The sequence below is a fragment of the Nanorana parkeri genome, unplaced genomic scaffold, assembly GCF_000935625.1.
Source record: "Nanorana parkeri isolate BGI_ZX_2015 unplaced genomic scaffold, ASM93562v1 scaffold2877, whole genome shotgun sequence".
In the NCBI taxonomy this organism is placed as follows: domain Eukaryota; kingdom Metazoa; phylum Chordata; class Amphibia; order Anura; family Dicroglossidae; genus Nanorana; species Nanorana parkeri.
In genome coordinates this window covers 53133-74350 of record NW_017309145.1, presented here as the reverse complement: position 1 = coordinate 74350, position 21218 = coordinate 53133, and the positions used below count along the sequence as shown (strand labels likewise).

The following is a 21218-nucleotide window of genomic DNA, read 5'->3' as shown; positions in this document are numbered from 1 at the left end:
GAGAGGGAGCGCTGACAGGTGTGATTAGAGCCGCCTCTCTGAGCAGAGGTGAGGCAGGTAAGTTCCCGTCCCCCTCCCCCCCGCCTTGCCGGGTCGAGTAGACAGTGATAGCTTCCATCAGATCCCTGAAATGAGGACCCTCCAGATTGTTCCCAGTCAGGTTCAGTGTCCTCAGTGTCTGGTTATTTCTTATTCCAGATGCCAGGTCGGGGCAGGACATGTCTGTCAGGTGATTATTCATCAAACTGTAGAAGAAGAGAACAATGTTACCAGAAGAAAACGAATTTCTCCCCCAGGAATGAATGTAACTATTCTCTACATGAATGGAACTCATTTATCTTTATTGGAATAATTTATGTTCCATCACTTTAGAAAACTCCAGGAAATATAAGGGGTAATTCACCCAGCTGCACGAGGCAGCTGAATGAATAACCGAGCTGAAGTGAAGGAAGCCGAAGCCTGTTCGGCAGTGGCGTAACAATCACCATAGCGACCCAGGCGGCTGCTATGGGGCCCGGGACACAGTGGGACCCGGCCACATGCCGTGCGGACCGCCTGGGTCGCTATGGGATCCTCTAGTGGTGGCTTTCACTGGTGGCTGAAGACGAACACGCTGCTGTTCAGTTCACTGACAGTAATCTGTGCAGCAGCGCGTTCCTCTCCACAGAATCAATGACAGCCAGCAGCGGCGGTGGAGCAGGCTGGACCCGGCAGTGGAGGAGGAGGCGGGGCCCGCGGTCGGCAGCAGGGGAGGAGGCGGCGCCCGGTGACGAAGAAGGAGGCAGGGCCCATCAACGACCGTGGAGAAAGAGGAGGTGGACAGGTAAGAGTCTATTGTGGGCTCTGCAGAGTCACCCTCAGGTGGGATCTTGAGTGGGCTCTGCAAGGGGTATAACTAGAAATCAGGGGGCCCCAAACAAAATTTTGCTATGGGGCCCTGTGATTTCTAGTTACGCCCCTGCTGTTTGGCTATTCAATTCAGCCCCGTATGGCTATTTTTAGCCATACATCATCTGCATTCGGCTCCCTTTTGGTTCAGCTGAAGAGCCGCAGCGCGTTCGGCTGAACCGAAAGGGAAGAACATGTTCGCCACTGCCGATGCAACATCTGGATTTGCCAAGGTGAACTTTTGGCAGTTCATCCCCTGCTGTTCACCCCTATTCTCATAGGGTTTGAACTGCAGTGAGTGATTAGCTGAATGCTGCCGAGCCCTCAAGGGAAGCAAACCGAACATAAAATAAAATATTCCTACTAGACCTTAAAGGAATTTAAGTTAGGAGGGATTCCCAAGTTAAACATAATGCGTGGGGTTCCCCTCAAAAGTCATACCAGAGCTTTTAAGTGAGCTGTCATGGCATGTAAACAAATGGGTAGAGAGAGTGGTGATGTCACGGGAGCTGTCAAATCGTTTTGCAGCCGGTAGTGGTCGGGGTGGTGAGATTTTTAATTTTGCCATGTGAACATCGTCGTTCATCATGATTGATGCTGCATTACATCACTGGATGATGTGACCCCACACATTTCTTTTACATCAGGGCCCCCTAACATTCCTACCAGACCTAAAGGATCTGGTATAAATTAGGAGGGTTTTTTTCATTAATCTATTTTATTACAAATTCTGAGGAGAATAGTCCGCTTTGACAGAACGTTCTCCCTGCTTTGGCTGTGCCAAGCTGAAGCATATGCGTTTGGCTTGGCTACATTCGGTTGTGTGCTTTGACTGTCTTTGGCTTCTGTACGGGCTATTGTGAATAGCTCGTAAAGCAGCCTTTTGGTGTGGCTGAGTCAAAGGCTTCCTGCAGCCAAAGTGAGCTGAAGGATTAGCCGAACGTTAAGCTTAATCCTTCAGATAATTAGTGAATAAGCTCCTAAGTGTATCCAGGGGAATTATACTTTCAGAGTTATTCACAAAGGAGCTGAAGGACATAGCCGTAGCTTCGGCTAATCCTTCAGCTTACTAAGGCTGCTGTACAAACTATACACAATATTCACAATAGCCCGTAGAGCAGCCGAACAGCTCAGCCAAGCCGAACGCATAAGCCGAAGACACAGCCGAAGCGCAAATGTGAACACATTTTAAAAAGGCGTGTGGTCCCCTTGCCGATCCATAGCAGACCCTTTAGATCTGGTAGGAGAGTTAGGAGGGACCCCTCTAGTGTTGTCACAGCTGGCTCCACCCACGTGTTGTTTTTCAATGACAGCTCACTGTCCTCAGGTCATTTGATGATGAATGACAACAAATGGGTGGAGTTGGCTGTGATGTCATGGCCGACTCCACCCATTGTTTTAACTTGGCCGTGACCTGAGAAGACCCATTTCACAGCTGCCGCACAATGTCAACAAATAGGCGGAGCCAGCTGTGATCTTACCACTAGCTCCACCTAGTTGTTTACATTGTACCAGCATTTGTCAAACTTTCAATCTGCGGTTGCAGTTTGTCATTTGCGGACTAGTCGATGTCGGCTTGTACAATGCAGGACGTCATGATTGACCCTTAGATTACATCAGAGGATCCATTTTTGGGATTTTTACTTTGTTATTAAAAGAATTGTCAAAAACTTTTTTTTTACGGTAATTAAAGGATTTTTTCTTAAAGTGTGGCTTTTTATTTACTTTTTACTTTAACCTTTTAGTGAATTGGTAGGGGTACAAGTACCACTTATTCACAAGCGGCGGGGGCAGCATCTGGGTTATTCACTAAGCTGCTTTCGGCAGCTTAGTGAATAACCCACTTTGTTTTGTTTAGAACAAATTGATCTTCATTTGGTGGGATGTGATAATGGATACCTCCTTTTTTTTTCTTCTTATAATCAAAAGAAAAAGATCCTACAATTGTAAAATATATAAATAATCTTTAGTTGTATATTTTTTTCTATTACCATGAGCCAGCATCCACAATATCCTAAAATAAATTCTCCTCTCCTGACATTCACAGCGACACCACATATGTGAGTGTTATTTGTTGCTTATACTCATAGTAGGGCCCAGAAACAATAGTGATCATTTTGCTTTTGTTTATCCTACCTCAACCATACTGACACTGATATTGAAACTAAGACTGACCTAGATCAGGCCTGAATGTATTTTTTTTAAATTACAGTCTTTATTATGGTATGTGAATGCTTTTTTCCTCTAACACACAATGAAGGCTACTAGACTGATCATGTAATCAGAAGCGGATCCTCCCTCCTCCTGATCATAAGAACGAGACCCGAAGCTGTTGGTGACCACTCGGACTCTCTTTTGGGGATGCTTTGGAGCACGCTTCCAACCACAAACACATGTATACATAAAAGCAGAACCACAGAAGAAGGTCCACTTTCATGAGACCACATACTGTAGAAGAGTACATACGTCAGAACAGGGTTAAACTGTCCCAGAATATTATTGTCTCAGTCAGTCCTGTTATACTCACTGTAATTCCTCTATCCGGCTTGTTGTCAGAGCTTCCATAAGATCCTTGAAATGAGGACCCTCCAGCTTGTTCCCAGACAGGTCTAGTGTCCTCAGTGTCTGGTTATTTCTTATTCCAGATGCCAGGTCGGGGCAGGAACTGTCTGTCAGACGATTATCCATCAAACTATAGAAGAAGAGAAGAATGTTACCAGAAGACAATTAATTTCTCCCCCAGGAATGAATGTAACTATTCTCTACATGAATGGAACTCATTTCTCTTTATTGGAATCATTTATGTTCCATCACTTTATGGACACCCGCACCCGTACAGACGTGCAGGTTGGGTGAGAGTAGGGCAGTGTACGGCCATGTACTCCCATAGAGGACAGGCTGCTGTGTACAAATCACACGCAGCACCTGTCCTTCCTGGGAGCTGCCCGATATGACTGTGCACGCAGCACAGATCTGTATGGGCCAGCCGTCACCCTGTGAATGAGGGCTAACACAGAAATGTGATTATTCATTGTTATTCTTTACCTCAAACTCTTGATGTTGTGAAGAGCCGGTACAAGTTTCCTCAATCCTTCATTCTGAATATTACAATAACGTAGATCTACTTCTTTTGTCCCTCTATAGGATTGAAGGATAAAAGAAAGCACAGAGCAGTCCAGAGGGCTGAGGGGGACTTCGGAAAAGTCAACTTTGTTTGATCCAACACATTGTGACACCAGAGCCGTATTTCTGCTCTCATGGAGATAGTAGAAGACATTAAGAAGATCTCTCTTGTCTCTTCGTTCTTTTCCCATTTTCTCCTTGATCCAGGTGATGACATGTCTGGCAGCCTGAGTAGACAATTCTCCCACATGAGACTTTAGCATGGATCTAGTAGAAGAGTCTGAGAGACCGCAGAGGAAACGGAGAAATATTTCAGCACGGCCATCTTTGTAAGATTCAGCTTCCTCAAGTGTTTTCTCTAATCTGTCAGAATTATAGTTCATGAAATGGACTAAAGCAGCAAAAAACTCCTGAAGAGTGAGATGTAAGAAGGTGTAATCCACATCAGGAGGCTGACCAGATTCCATCATGACACATGAAAAGAGATGTTTATCATTTCTCACACCGAATGAGTCCAGATGATGCTCATCAAATACAATCATGTGATTCATGACTCCATGTTCTGCCATCCACCCAATAGATGTCAGCAGTCCCCTGGCAGGGTGACCACCATCTTTATTCTGGTTGTGATTGGCCAGAATGTTGGAAACAAAAGTCACAAAGAGTTGTGTCACTGTTTTGGGCAATGATGTCATCAGCTGATCAGTGATTGTTGGTTGGGCTCTGAAGCACATCGATAACACTGTACAGATGATCCAGCAGTATGATGGGATATAACAGAAAGTGTACAGTGTGTCATTCTCCTGCACATAATGAAAAGCCTTTTCTGACAATTCCTCATTTCCAAAGAAATTATTAAAGAAGATCAGTCTGTCTCCATGGAGAAATCCCATGATCTCAGCTATTCTCTGGAAAACATCAATATCAACTGATGCCAGTCTGGTTGGGCGGCTGGTTATCAGTACAGAGCAACCCTTAAGAAGACTCTGCCTCACCAAACTGACCACAATCTCACCAAAATCTGTTCTACGATCAATATATGTGCACAATTTAATTAATCTGAAATCTATTTGACGAACACTTTCATCTAAGCCATCAAATATAAACAGAAGTCTCTCTGGATGTTGTAATATATTTTCAATCTGACTCTTCAGATACGGATATTGTTGAAGAATCATCTCCTCCAAGCTGACCTCTCCCAGTCTATTAAGGTCCCGGAATCTGAAGAAGAAGACAAAAGCAAATCTCTTGTAGTGTTTTCCGGTCACCCAGTCATAGACAAACTTCTGCATCAGTGTAGTCTTCCCTATTCCTGGCACTCCGCTCACCATTACTGCATGTGGTGCACATTGTGACTGGTGGCTCCAGCAGAACAGCCTGTTGGGGGAAATGTGTTCCAGTCCAGATTGTGCTTCCTTCAAGCATTCCTCATGTCTCACCCCAGTCTGTATTAGTTCATTCTGGGGACGTTTCCTGAACTGATCTGTGGAGACTACAATCAGGTTCACATAGCGCTCATTGATGAGGAATCTTTGTGGTTCCAGGATAGTTCCTGGAGGTCTATGCTCCACTAGAGTCTCAGTCTTCTCCATCAGATGTTGTTTGTGCTTCATCTGAATTTCTGGGATGAGATAAAAGCGAGTGACTTTGGTTAAAGCAGACGTTGAAAGCATGATGGTTTCATCCAAATTGTACTTTCTGTAGTTTTAGAAATATTGATATAGTGTTTACTATACAATTAATCATTGTGCATGCTGTAAAATTCCCTAATACCCTAAAACTAATGAGCTGCTGCAGTGTCCTTAAGATTTAACTGTCAATTAAATATTGCTATTCCACATTCTAACAAATAAAATTATTTTCTTTACCTTTTCCTCCCAATCTTCGTTTCATTTCTTAGTATTTGTTATTTTTTAACTTAAGCCCATCATCCATTTCCTTGATATTTATTTACGCCTTCTTTTATACATATAGATTTTATCTGGTTTTTATATATATCTCAGGTATACCTCTTACATCTTACACAACTTACAGATGTCAGCAACACAATAGATTTACGTAACTTGTTGCACGTTTTATTCAGAATGTATTCATTTAATTTCCCATATTGTATGTATATAGTCACATACTTCCAATTACCAGCAGATAGTGTTAGTTACTTTCAACCCACAAAAGCCTCTGTCTAATCTGCTAATCTGTTATAGCTCCTCCCAGCACTGCCGTTTAAAACTCTGGTATTCCCACCAATAGCCTTGTTACTGCTTTCTTTTTTGCTTAACAAAGGGTTTTTCACCTCAAAAGGCATTGACTGCACACCCCCCCCTTTGCCCGCAACCCCCCTGCTTACAACCATCATCACCGGCCTATTTTCACCCACCTCCAGCTCCCTAGCACCAATATATCCTACTTACAAGCCCATCTCTATAGGATCCCTCAGAAGGATTCCACAGACATGCTTGGATCATCCTCCCGGGTCTCCCCGCCTGCCACACAGAAAGCCGAGTGAGCAAAAGATCGGACCAGCTCTCTCACTTCCCTCTGACAGCTCCAGACACAAGCCACAACCTTTAACTGTTTGAGTCGGATCGCAGAACCGTACCAGCTGCAGAGACATGACATGACAGTTCCAGCCACAGAAGTATTACTTCACCAGCTTCTCCACTTTATCTGGTCCACACCTTCAGTAAGAAGCTACATGTTGCAGCCTAAAGAAGATTTACACGGTTATTCACTAAACTGCCAAAGGCAGCCGAGTGAATAACCGAGCCAAAGTGAAGGGAGCCTGTGGCTGAAAACAGCCGTACACCGGCTGCCTTCGGTTCCCTTCACTTCAGTTCAGCCGAACGTGCTCAGCATATTCGGCTGAGCCAAAGTGAAGAACCCATTTGACTCAGCCGATCCAACATCTGGATCAGCTGAAGCGAATGCCAGGCAGTTCACATAGGGGCCGAACAGCAGTGAATGAATAGCAAAATGCTGCAGAGCAGCATTCGGTTTGGTTATTCTGCTCGCTACCTCAGAGGTAGTGAGCAGAATAAAAAAATTCTGACTGCTTCGGCTGTGTGTTCAGCCTTTGGCTGCTGTACTGCTATTTTGAATAGTCCGTAGAGCAGCCGAAGGACTCCGGCGGCCAAAGTAAGCTGAAGCTACAACTATATCCTTCGGCTCTATAGTGAATAACCCCCTTAGTGACTGTGTATCCAGAGTTCCTGTTGATGTGTGAATCACCTCCTGTTTTGCTTGTGTCAGTGCAACTACACTAATGGTCAAACATTTTACAACACCTCATCTTTCCAGGTTTTATTGACAGTAGTTCAAGTCCAGTGAATATCCTGAACTGTTAATATCTATGCACGGTGCTATACCTGACTATTTAACCTAAAAACATCCTGTGCATCATACACTCAACAAAATATTGTGCAATTAATCCAATTATGTATATCACATTAGCAAAATTATTAACATATGAACAGTGCAAAAATTGTGATTCGCGAGTATAATTATAGACAAAAAAGTCCAAAAGCTGTGATTACATTTTCTATATTTTCCAGAAATTAGTGATAATTCTCCTCCTAAACCATGAAAATAATAAACTGCATCACTGTGAATTAAGTGTCCATAGATCACACTTACACATCCAGTATTGTCCAAACTTCCACTGACTCAACTAGTTTATATATACACACAAATCTTCACACCACCGTGCTCAGTTATGAAGCACGGTGTTGTGAAGATTTGTGTGCTAACAATTCCTACAGGTGTTCCAACTTTTGTGGATTACACACAAGCTCTCTGTAAAAAAGCACTGCTGGAACAGACTGTGTTATTAAACCTTCTTAAGCAATATATGGACAGTATTGTACTTCAGGAAGTTGTATATTGCGCTCCAAATTGTGAGAAAAAGGCAATTAACAAAGGAAGGCTGACAGACCAATATAACACTTAAAAGTGTAGGTCTTTCCTTTAGAGAATTTGCACAGAAAGCCAAGGTGTCCATGAGTACAGCTTCCTATGTCATTAAAAGGGATTTGGAAACTGGAGGAAAATCTGTCAGGAAGAGGTCTAGCAGACCCAAAGCCATAAGAAGACAAGTTTCTGAGAGTCAACTGCTTGCGTGACAGGTGGCTCACAGGACAACAGCTTCAAGCATAGCTTAACACTGATCGAAATAAGAAACTCTGAGTTTCAACTGTGAAGAGAAGACTTCGAGCTGCAGGTTTTACAGGACAAGTGGTAGTAAGCTAAGCTAAGATGGCATAATAATAAAAAGAGGCTTGACTGGGCTATGAAACACCACCAGTGGACTACTGAAGACTGGAATAATATCTTATGGACCAATGAATCAAAATTTGAGATCTTAGCTTCATCATGCAGGGCTTTTGTCGAGTATGCAAAATGATGGTACCTCAGTGTGTGACATCAACTGTCAAACATGGAAGAGGAAGCATAATGGTCTTGTGGTCTTTTGATGGATCCAGAGTCTGGGACTTGAAAAGAGTGGCACCCTGAACCAAAACTACTACCAGAGCATTTTGCAGTGCCAAGCAATACCCAAAATATACCACCAGGCTGTGTCAGAACTACCATAGAAGAAAAGAACAAGACAGTAGGCTTCAAATCATGGAATGGCCGACACAGTCTCCAGACATAAACCCTTACGAGCTGGTTTGGGATGCACTGGACAAAAGGGTGAAAGCAAAGCAACCTACAAATGCAGCACATTTGTTGGAACTTCTGCAACAGTGTTGGAAAGAACGTTCCAGTTGTTTATTTGTTTTATGCTTTATTTTCAGAGTACATTGAGACATTAAACTGCATAAATTTCAATAAAAACTGGAAAAATGGGGTGTACTAAAATTTTTGACCGGCAGTGTATGTCACCTTGTGATGCCTTATTTTTGTGTCTGGTTTTCTCCCCTTAGAACAACCTGTATAGTTCAAAGGACGTTTCACACGGTTACCCCAGTACAATTACAAAGACTTAATGGTGCACCTGCCAACCAGAGTACAGTCCCTCACGCTCTCCATAGATCAGGTCATCAGTGGAACTCTCAATAGTCTATCTTTTCCAAGGAGCAACATGGGATGGACACCAGGTGCTCCAACCTTGCTAGTAGCAGACTCCTCAAGGGTCCACAAACCCTTAACACTTTATAGTATGTTGACTCTTTATCCCAGCTCACACAAATATTAAATGTCCAACTACAAGTCAGACTTTGGTGCTCACCAATGCTCAGGTGTTCTGTTAGTTGCTCAACAGTACAGACTCTAAATCCAATACTAAGGGTTTCACAGATTTGCCATTAGAAAAAGTGTGGTGAGTTTGAATCCCATGATGGTAGGGGTACCCACTTAGGGGAGAAAACTCTACACTCCTCCCTTCTCATATATTTATATACTTGACCAGATGGGCAGGGCAGCCACCAAAGACTGGGGGTAAAGTTGTGTGAGGTTAACTAAAGGGGACTAACACCCCCCTACAAGCAATATCTATAACAGTCTGTGTGCTCGTAGCATCACAGCACTATGACTGACTGTTGAATAACACTCCCAGCTTAGGAACTCATAGTGGACTCCAATTAATGCAATTTGCATCAAATTTCATTTTCAGCCCCCTACACACACACACACACACACAGTTTTAGCTGCACCATTTGAGATAGGGAACATCATCACTTTAGAATCCTCAAAAAAAACTAAGGGGGTTATTCACTAAGCTTCTGAAGGCAGCCACAAATCCCCCCACCGCCCCCAAAAGGATCCAACATCGTAATCCAGGGTCAATCACAATCACCAATGGGTGCCAACTTGTCAACATAAAAGAAAACCCCCCCCCTGCCGTACCCGACCGCTCCTGACGATTTGACAGTTACCAGCAAAATGCAAACAGATGACGTCACTGCTGGCTCCGCCTACTGTTGCCATTCGTCCGGCACCTGTCAAATCGCTCTTGAAAGGTCCCGGGTGAATGAAAACAGATTTGCGGAGCAAGTCGTGACGTCATCTGTTTACATTTTGCCTATAAGCCCCCCTGCCTGCAGACCCCCACAACCACTGGGCCAGGGTTGTGGGGAAGAGGCCCTTGTCCCCATCGGCATGGGGACAAGGTGCTTTTCCAGGGACCCCCCCTAGAAAAGGACCCTATCAATGCCGAGGGCATGTGGCCTTGTATGGCGCAGAAGGGTTTGGCCGCTCGCTCGTCCCTCCTATTTCCTGCCCTGCAAGGCCAGTGCTTGAATTAAGGGTCTGGTTTGGAATTTTAGGGGGACCCAAAGTTTTTTTTCCCCATCTCTGGGGGTGGGGTTCCCCATTAAAACTCCTATCAGACCTCAAGGGTCTGGTATGACTTTTGGGGGGAACCCATGTTTCTTTTTTTATTGGCCTTTGGCAGCTTAGTGAAAAACCCCCTTAGTTTCTTTTGAGGATTCTAAAGTGATGATGTTCCCTATCGCAAATGGTGCAGTTAAACCTGTGTGCGTATTGTTGAAAAAGTAATTTGATGGCAAATTGCATCAATTGGAGTCCACTATGAGCTTCTAAGCTGTGAGTGTTATTCAACAGTCAGTCATAGTGCTGTGATGCTATTAGCACACAGACTATTATAGATATTGCTTGTAGGGGGTTGTTAGTCCCCTTTAGTTAACCTCCCACCACTTTACCCCCAGTCTTAGGTGTCTGCCCTGCCCATATGTTCAAGTATATATATATATATATATATATAGGAAGGGAGGAGTGTAGAGTTTTCTCCCCTAAGTGGGTACCCCAACCCCAACCATCATGGGATTCGAACTCACCCCAATTTTTGGAATGGGAAATCTGTGAAACCCTTTGTATTGGATATCAACAAGAGTCAACATAATATAAAGTAGGGATGCACCGAAATTTCGGGCCGCCGAAAAACATACAGTATTGGCCGAAAATGGCACTTTGGGCAAAATGCCGAAAGTGCCATCTTTCGGCCGCAATTGCGGTGCATCCTTAGTTTCTCTCCTCCCTGCTGGGTGCTGCTCTATGTCCCCTCTGACACAGCGCAGAATCCAGCAGGGAGGAGAGAAATTGTCAGGAGTCGAGTGGGGCGGGGAGGAGAGTGCTGTCCCGCGCTGCCCCGCTCAGCCTCCTGTGACAGATCAGGAGAGCGGTGTGTGGGTGGAGACAGTTGTCACTGGAAACCGAGGCGGTGGTTAGGGGGAGGTGTCAGCTGTGAAATTAGACCGAGCTCTCCTCCCTGCACCGCTCGCTCAGCCTCCTGTGACAGTGAGTCAGGATGGAGAGTGGTATACAAACATTCAGCGATCAGTGATCGCTGAATGTTTGGAAATAACTGGACTTACTATGTACCAGTTATGAATAAATGAGAAGTGATCTACATCACTTCCTATTCATTCATGATTGTGTACATAGTAACTCATATTATGAGTTACTATCGTACGGCAGATCGTTTTCCCCACTTTGGCTGTGTCTTTGGCCTTGCCGAGCCGAAGCATACGCATTCGGCTCGGCTGATTGCTTGGGCTGCTTTTGGCTGCTGTTACGGGCTTTTGTGAATAGCCCGTATAGCAGCCCTTCAGTTTGGCTGAACCGAGGGCTTCCCACAGCCGAAGCAAGCTAAAGGATTAGCCGAAGGGTCGGCTTAAACCTTCGACTATGTAGTGAATAAGCCCCTTAGTAAACATTGAGTGACAAGTGGCGGCAGGAAGACCAGAAACCAGTTACCACTGGAACTAAGGATGCACAGATATCAGTGCCGATACTTGGCATTTTCACGAGAACTACCAGGGTTGCAGCTGTGAATGGGCTCTGGCGCTCCACCACTGTCCTGAATTCATTAGTCTGTATTGTTTTAGGAAAACTTTCACATGACAATAAAAAAATGTATTATATATTAAAACAGGGTTATACAAATCCCAGGAGCACTGTATGCTCCTTAAAGATGACAGCTGCCTCCTAACTTTTGAGTTTTTCTCTAGTCTAGTCTCGGAGCTCGAAAAGTATCTGTACTTGTACTTGTACTTGTACCAAGTATGGTACTTGGTATCTGTGCATCCATAATTGGAACACATATATAGACTATTGGCAGCAGGCTAAGAGACAAACACTTGCCAAAAGGAGGAGAGACTGACACAGAAGCATTAGAACTTCTAGAATATTAAGTCATTTTCCCTAAATTTATTGCCACTTCTACCACTTCTTTCTGACTAATCATGTCCTCATCCATCTTGCTTAGCTGCTGATCTGTGCCCAACCATCCATGGGAATAAAACAGAAAAAATATAAACAACAAAACATAAAAGAATAAATTATCTTGTCCACATGTAAAGCAATTCTGAGTTGGTGGACCTCATCATGGAGCACCCTCACTGCACCACCCCCTCCCTAGTGACAAGAAGAGGGAGGCAGAGGTCAGATTAGAGAACTACCACCCTTGCCTGTTGGTCTAGGTGTTCTTTGCGGTGTGCACGCTGCTGCAGACGGCATGATCCAGCTAGAGGCAGACATTTTCCACTAAAGGACAGGGCCAATCTTTTTGGCAAAATAGTGCTTAACCCTGCCCAGTCATTCTCTGCTAGACAACAGAACACTACGGAACTTTATTATTCATGAAGGGGTTAGGTGTTTAGATGAAGCACTGAAATCTTGAGGAATGCTGAATTATGTTTTACTTGCTTAGAAGGACATTATATACAGGTGAAACTCGAATAATTAGAATATAGTTAGGTGTTATGGCTTAATTAGCTGATTAGAGTGGGAAACTTTGAGCCTAGAATATTGCACCTTTTCACAATATTCTCATTTTCTGAGATTGTGGATTTGGGGTTTTCATGAGCTGTAAGCCATAATCATCACAATTATGACAAATCACGGCTTGAACTATCTTGCTTTGCATGTAATGAGTCTATCTCATATATTAGTTTCACCTTTTAAGTTGCATTAGTGAAATAAATGAACTTTTGCACGATATTCTAATTATTCGAGTTTCACCTGTATGTATACGGCATTGTGCAGGAAACATATATATGCACGCAAGAACTCCCTGTGTATCATAGATAAACAGGCACATAGTGAGTAACATTGCACTACACTGCCATCTAGAGCTCAAAGACATATCACAGTCAGTAATACAATCAGTACATTAGAATATGCTCTTGCATATCCAACAGGGGGAAGGGAGGCCACATGTGTGCTGGAGAGAAGGATGCTGGTGCCAGCAGGGAAGTCTTCAGAATGAAAAGCCTCTGGAAATATTATTCATGGAGGGGGCAGGGAAGTGCAGCACCAAGCCAAAATTTACGATGGGCCATAAGAGAGGTCAGATTACATGTGTTCTGAAGGGAAGAATGCTGTTATTGGGAGCAGTGGAGAAAAAACTGCTGCAAGAATTAATTGGCCAGGGTGTAAATTAGGCCCGAGCTGTCTATTACAATCGTGACATCTACTCCTCTGTGAACATCTGATCAGTCAATTATAAAATATCTGGTGATATTGATTCCCTCTATAAACTGATATTACCTCCTAATAATTATCCCTATAAATTGATATTGCATGACTCTTAAAAGTAACCTGAAAATTGAGCCTCACTCTATCTATTGAGCAAAACCCCAACTGTAATTCTAACATTTGACCTAATGGGCTATAATGCTTTCTGAGTCCCTGATCTGGAACAAGCATATATATCAGAAAAGTCAGCAGTACTAACTTGATCCAAGCCAGTGACTCGGTGTACAGAACTTAGTGATCTGCTGTTTTGTTTACCTCTCAGCTCCCGAGGCAGCGAATGTCCGTGTTCATCAAGTAGAATCTGCGCCACAACACCCTCACCTAGAAAATAAATAAATGACATCTATATAGCTGCATATATGGTAAATTGCAGTTACATTGTAACATTTGAAGTTTGTTAATACCAAGTATACCATGTTGTGAGTTAACATACAGTCCACCTAAAACTGATATTGTAGTCACCGGTGAGGCCTGGTGGGTGGAGTCAGCTCCTGGCTTCTTCTATGTCTTGGATTTTCCAACAATGGTGGGATCTCCCTGTCATAATTTCTGGCTCTGTTCCTGCCCACCTGATAGTTTTGGCTGTCCCCATCCACCTTTGTGTGTCCCAGCTCCCCTATTAAATGCTCCATTAATAGTATGTATGTATGTATATATATATAATCAAATATAGTATAATAATAACCCGTCTTAATGGGCACAGCAGATATGAAAACTCAGGATTTCCACATAGGGATGGTGGGAACCCCTCATAATGGGCACGACAGGTGTACAGATCTGAGAACTCAGCACAGAGATCTGACCAATAGAGTGCCCAAAAGATAAATTGTCAGGAGCTTTAAAGTTGGGTTTAAAAGGGGTTTTGTCCATGTAGAACAACAGGTTCACTTTAGTAAACTTTCCTGTAGCAGAACATAGTCACCGTCTTTTTGCTCCCCCACCTCTGCTGTCATTTGCTGAGATAAATAATTGGAAGCCCAATGTAAACTCCAAGTTATGAATTGGAGGTAATACAGGGCTTTGGATAATCTCCCTGTGCCCATGTGACTGCCTTGGTTTAAGCTGGCCATGCATTGCAAGTTTTTTCTCCTTCCGCCTCATGGCCTGAATGAGTAAAAACACTCTGTATTGTTTTTAATATCCCCAATATTTAAAACTTGCCACTAAACAATTAGCACCTAACCCAACACTAAACTCTCATTCTAATATTTGATTTAGGCCAGGTTCACACCAGATGCAGTGCATTCCGGCCCGATTCTTGCTGGAACACACTGCATCGCATTGCAACCGGCTCACATTGCATTGTACTGCATTGCAACCGGCAGGAGGGAGTGTGGCGGGCCATTAAAGTGAATGGCACTGTAGCCATGTCCTCCGGCCGCAATGCGATCGCCTGCACGGGATCGCAAGGCACATTGTGCATGCGGTCCTGCCTGGTGTGGTGCGATCAAAATGCTGCAAGCACTATTTTGAGCGCACCAGACCGGACCGCAGGCACAATGTGCCTTGCGATCCCGTGCTGGCGCCGGAATTGCGGCCGGAAGACGTGGCTACGGTGCCATCCAATTCAATGGTCCACCACGCCCCCTCCTGCCCCTCAAAAAAGTGAACTGGCCGCAATGTGGTGCAGTGCGTTGCGGCCAGAATCGGGCCAGAACGCACTGCATCTAGTGTGAACCTAGACTTAACCCTCAAGTGAGTTTTGAGAACAAGTTATTGCTGATCCCTGCGGGAGGTCTCTGTAATGACTCCTGCTGATTGGCTGCTTTTTGGAGGCAGGAAAGATGTTTTTAGGGTCAGAGATAATTATTGGAAGGCCTTTTATTATAACAACCAATTAGGTATGCACTGATACCGGTATCAGCCACCTATACCCCGCCCCGGCGACACCTGAGACACCACATAGCCCCCTCAGACCCTGCACAGCCTTCTAAGACCCCCGCATAAACCATCTCAGACCTCGAACAGCTTCCTCAGACCCCTCACAGCCATCTAAGACCCTGCATAGCCCCCTAAGACCCCGCATAGCCTCCTGAGACCCTGCACAGGAACATTGGACCCCACACAGCCTCCTTAGACCCTGCAGAGCACATCCAAGAACTCCACACAGCCTCCTGAAACCCTGTACATCCACTTTAGACCTGGCACAGACTCATTAGACCCGGCACAGCTTCCTGACACCCCACACAACCCATCACAAGCCTCCTGAGACCCTGCACTGCCTCCTCCAAGCCCACAGAGCTACCTAAGACCCGGCACAGCCACCTGAGATGCCACATAGCTCACATAAGACCCCTCACAGCCCACCTAAGATCCTGCACAGTCCTCCTGAGACCCCACACAGCCATCCTCAGACCCAACAGAGCCTCCTCTGACCCCACATAGCCCCATAAGACCCCACACAGCCCTTCTAAGACCCTGCACAGACTCTTGGAACCCCACACAGCCCATCTCAGACCCCGAACAGCTTCCTCAGACCCTGAACAGCCTTCTAAGACCCCTCAAGGCCACTTCAGACCCTGCACAGCCTCCTAAGACCCTGCATAGCCCCTAAGACCCCACATAGCCACCTGAGGCCCTGCACAGCCACCTTGGACCCAACACAGCCTCTTTAGACCCCATACAACCAATCCGAGACTCCACATAGTATCCTGAAACCCCGCACAGCCTCCTCCAAGCCCACAGAGCCACCTGAGACTGCACACAGCCCATCTAAGACCCTGCATAACCTCCTGAGACCCCACGTAGCCACCCAAGACCCCGCACAGCCATCTGAGACCCCACATAGCTCATATAAGACCCCTCATAGGCCCCCTAAGATCCTGCACAGCCCTCCTCAGATCCCACATAGCCTCCTCTGACCCAACACAGCCCCTTAAGACCCCCGACATCCCTTCTAAGACCTGCACAGCCTCTTGAGACCCCACACAGCCCAACTAAGACCCTGCACAGCCCTCCAAAGACCCAGCACAGCCCTCCTTAAACCCCACACAGCATCTTGTCTTCCTCCACTGGTAATATCAGGCCGGCACCCCAGAGCAGCTGAGAGTATGTAGCTTCATATGATTCTACATTGATGTTAAATGCATTGCTAGCCCTCTATAGCTGGTTGCCATTCTACAGTGCTGTATAATGTATTGCAGGGATTTGTATTCCTCTCTAGTTGACAGTATTATTCTGAATTGCTGTAAAATGTATTGCTAAGATTTGTAGTCCCTCCACAGCTTAGGATCAGTGACTGAACAACCAGGGGCACGGCATTTGCAACTACGACTGGGCACAGTGCTCTACCACTGTCCTAAAATTATTAGTCTGTATTGTTGTTCGAAAAACTGCAATATGACACTAAAAAAAGTATCGGTAACTGGTATCAGCGAGTACTTGAGGTGCATCCCTACATCCAATAAACATATCCCTACAAAATAATGATGCCATAGTTCACAGTTCATTGTGTGTGAGCATTCTCATCAAGTGAAGTGACCCATCTATGGTGAACTCTTAGTACTAACCTTTCTCTACTCTATCCAAAAAAGATGTTTTATTGGAGTTGGAATTTTGGAGTAATTAATTGTTTACAATAATTTATCTCCAAACATAAACTACTTAAATGTGTATTTCTACGTTCAATAATAAGCAGTTATATTTTGATTGCACACACACATTTCTCTTACCTGTCTGGCTGATTTCCCCTAGAATCTTCAATAAATTAGGATGAGGATGATCTCTGTGTAGCGCATAGAGACAGTCCCAGAATCCAATCACAGCTTTTCTTCCCAGATCCTGAATATCTTGTAACAAGGTACGAGAGAAGGAAACGGGTCCCGCTCCTTCCTTTGTTGACATGTATTTCTAAAACAGAAATAACGGTAATGTTTTCAGCAAATAATCATATACATCATGTTCAGAATTAAAAATAAAATATATATTTTATGTCAGGAAAGTATAAGAAGCTGCATACAGTATGTACAGTATTAGGCCTGGTTCACACCTGGGTGTTTTACAGCGCGTTTCTACGAGCTGTAAAACGCGCAACCACTGAGGCCCATTATTTGTTATGGGCATGGTTCACACCTGGGCGTTTTACAGCGCGTAGGAACGCGCTGTAAAACGCCCTACGCCCAAAGAAGTACAGGAGCTTCTTTGGGGCGTATTTTCCGAGCGTATCCATTAGGATACAGCTGGATAGCCCTCGTAAACGTGCGTTTGTTGACCACAATTCGTGGTAAAAACGCACGGCCCGAAACGTGCGTCCAACACGCATATTACGAACGCCCAAGTGTGAACCCAACCTTAGGGATGATTGATCCATTTCAGTTCACAGGAGGTATGGTGAACCCAGGAGGAAGTCTAGGAAGCCTGAACATAGCACAGAACTCCATTGAAGTCTATGGGAGGGGAATCTTGTACCTTTTTCTGGCCTTTTTCAAGGCTAATTTGCAAGCTATTGCTACAAACAGATATGGGTAACTGAGCACTGCCATGAGGGATCTGTATTGATGCAAACTAGAAATGTCAAAAAATACTGTTCAGCAGGGATTCGGTCTTTTCACCTGGCTTAAAGGGTAATATAGAAAATACACAAAAATCCTTTAAATAACATACGTGGGGTGACTTGAAGCTGGTGTGCTGTTGTGGAACAATTTGATATAGTCCTTTAAAAGTGTCATTTTTTTTAATTAAATGGCCCATAAAGAAGAACTACAAGAATTAATCAAATTAACCTGTACAGTGGGGCTACCCCCGCACTGTAAGTGTTAACTTCTCATTTTGGTCTAGGGGCTGGAAAACAGAAGATATAATCACCTGATCCTTGGTCTTGCTGCAATCAGTGCTCACCTTTCTCCCCCTCTGCTCCAGCTGTGGTATCACTTGGCGTCCTCACCTCCAATGCAATGAATGGACTTGATTAGACATGATGATCATCGGGGCTTAGACCGCCAAAGACAGGGGAAGAAGATGCTGTGGGAAATAGTCTAGCAGCCAGGCAGGATGAAGGATTTAGAGAGTATATCTTCTTTAATCCAGCCTAGACCAAAATGAGCAGTTAACCCTTGCAGTGTGGGGGTAGCCCCACAGCAATGGTTAATTTGGTTAATTCCTGTAGCTCCCCTTTAAAATGTTACACTGGCCCTTAATCAGACATGCACCCTTGGTGGCTAGAAAGGGAGGGCAGAGAATGTGCACCCCCCTTCCTGAACAAGACAAGGTCACATGTCTTTGAACATTGGGGGAGGGGTACCCTGCAAGGGGGAGTGACCAAGCCTCCCCCCTTGCAAGACACTCAGTTCAATTGTGGAGGGACAAGGGTCTTATGCTGCCTCGTAGTTATAGTAAAAGGCAATGCAATACAGTAATATAATTATGTTTGTTATGCCACCATTTTGTGGCTATTTTGATCATTGCACCACCTTTCATGTATTCCCTTCCCTTGTATAGACGTCTCAACTCTCAAGGACATTCCAGGAGTCTCCCGCTATAAGATAGCGGCTCCCGGACAACCGGGAGAGAAACATTTTATCCCGGAAAGGTTTACTCTCTCTAGCAGAGTAAACCTTTCGGTGCTATCTGTTGTTTTTGTTGACATAGGGGGAGCCGACAGCCAGAGAAAAAAAACACAGCATAGGAATGAATAGCTTGTCTTCTATTGGCTATTTCATGTTGCAATAGCCAATAGCAGACTAGCTATTGCACCTGCCCACAGCTGCTGTCAATCATTAGAGGTGGACCTGAAGTTCTCCATCCTGGTAAGACCCCACACATCCCATCTGAGACCCCACACAGCGCACCTGAGACCCTGCACAGTGCACATGAGATCCTGCACAGCCCTCCTTAGACCTTGCACAGCCCTGGTGAGATCCCACACAACCTACCTAAGACCCCGCACAGCACACCTGATTCCCTGCACAGCCTCGTGAGACCCCCACACAGCCCTCGTGAGACCCCCAAAAGTCTCCTGAGACCCTGCACAGCCCTCCTGAGATCCCACACAGCTCCCATAAAACCCCACACAGCCCACTTGACACCCTGCACAGGAGACCCCGCACAGCCTCCTGAGACCCTGCACAGCCCTAGTGAGACCTCACACAGCCTCCTGAGACCCCATACAGCCCTGGTGAGATCCCGCATAGCCCTCCTGAGACCCCATACAGTCCTGGTGGGATCTCGCACAGCCCTCCTGACATCCACCACAGCCCACCTGAAACTCTCCACAGCTCTCCTGAGATCCTTTCTTGCAGTGCCCTTCCCGAGACTTGACTCTGGATCCGCCCCTGTTTTCACCAGACAATTTTCAGGTGCTATTAAATGAAAGCTTTGGTCAAAGAGCTCAATAGCTCAAGCTCCAATTTGCTAAACAACAAGAGATAGTTTTCAACATGATGTGTGGGGTTTACCACACTATACCCTACACAATGTACATTTTTGGGTTGATTATGTTTAAATGCATTACTTTTGCATGGTCAGACTATTACAGAGTGACTAGAGGTTCAGCCTTCTCTATAGAGTAGGGAAGAGTATCTTATGTTTAAAAACTCCTCGTCTGATCTGGACCAGAACTTGGTGTCACAATGTCCTCATTTACCAGAAACTTGCCCATTGATGTATTGGCCGTAAAACTAGGGAAGAGGGAGGTCCAAGGTTTTATGCCCCAGAAGTCACTTAGATTAAAGTATCAGCAACAGTGATATAGATAAAGTGATAGATAGAGTGTTCTTCCCATTCACATTAGTTTAACTTGGCCCTGGACCAAGTTCAGAGCAGTTTACAGGAAATGTAGAAAAATCTTTTTCTTACATCTGTATTTAACACATTCCGAGATTTGAGTTCTACGAGGACAGTATGAGGGTCCAAGTTCTCCAGGATGTAGGTCAGGTCATCTCTGTAATACTCCTGTATCCTCCTCAGTGATGAATCATTATATGCAGATAGGTGACAGCGGAACGTCCTGATGTCCTCTAGAAAAAAAATGCATCTAAAGGTCTGAGAATGAATATTAGGACCCAAATTCTTTTTTTTTTTTTTTTGCATCTTTTGTTATTTTGTTACAGTGAGGCTTTGTTTCAGAAAATCATATATTAGTCCAACAATCAGTTACAAGTTTAGAGAAAAAATGTATACCTCCCAGTAACACATTTACCTCCTCCTCATATACCCATGGGCATTGTGAACAAGAACCACATTTGCAAGTACCCTTTCTAGTCACACTATTGTTCTCTTCTACCTACCTGTAATGACTATAGGCCAAGGATGGATGTATGGATTAAGGATAGGATCATTGTACAATATATGCCAATGCTTTTGTAGTATTTGACATATTCAGGCCCGGATTCCCCACAAGGTCACCGAGGCCCGGCCTCGGGGCGGCACGGCGCAGAGGGGCGGCAGCGGTGTCCTTGTGGGGAAGTTACGGGCGCCGGGCGGTAAGTTGCCCTCTCTACATTTAGTCCTGTTTTGCACAAGCATGGCTAAATGTAGAGTGAGAGAAGCCGCTTGTTCGTTTACATGTGATCTCGGCGATGTTACCGAGATCACATGTAAAAAGTCTGCAGCCTCCCCTCCCCCCTGCACTTACCTCTCTCCTCGCTGGCTGCGTCCTCCGGGCTCCGCCGCCGAGTCTCTCCTCACTGCAGTGAGCAGAGCGGCAGGGTTAAAATTAACCCTGCCGCTCCGTGTAGGCAGTGAGAGGGGAGAGCTGTGCTCTTCCTCTCTCACCT

The 21218-nt window shown here is 45.0% G+C and overlaps 1 protein-coding gene across 1 annotated transcript in view; it reads right to left on the bottom strand.

Moving 5' to 3' along the window:
• Positions 1-21218, bottom strand: part of LOC108802464 (NACHT, LRR and PYD domains-containing protein 3-like) — a 50714-nt gene that overhangs the window by 5597 nt on the left and 23899 nt on the right. The window contains exons 2-6 of the mRNA XM_018574322.1: positions 20299-20459; positions 17178-17355; positions 13762-13827; positions 3934-5632; positions 3416-3580 (exon numbers count right to left, since the gene is read on the bottom strand). Of these exons, the coding sequence (XP_018429824.1) occupies positions 3416-3580; positions 3934-5632; positions 13762-13827; positions 17178-17355; positions 20299-20459 (2269 nt within the window). The remainder of the gene's footprint in view (positions 1-3415; positions 3581-3933; positions 5633-13761; positions 13828-17177; positions 17356-20298; positions 20460-21218) is intronic.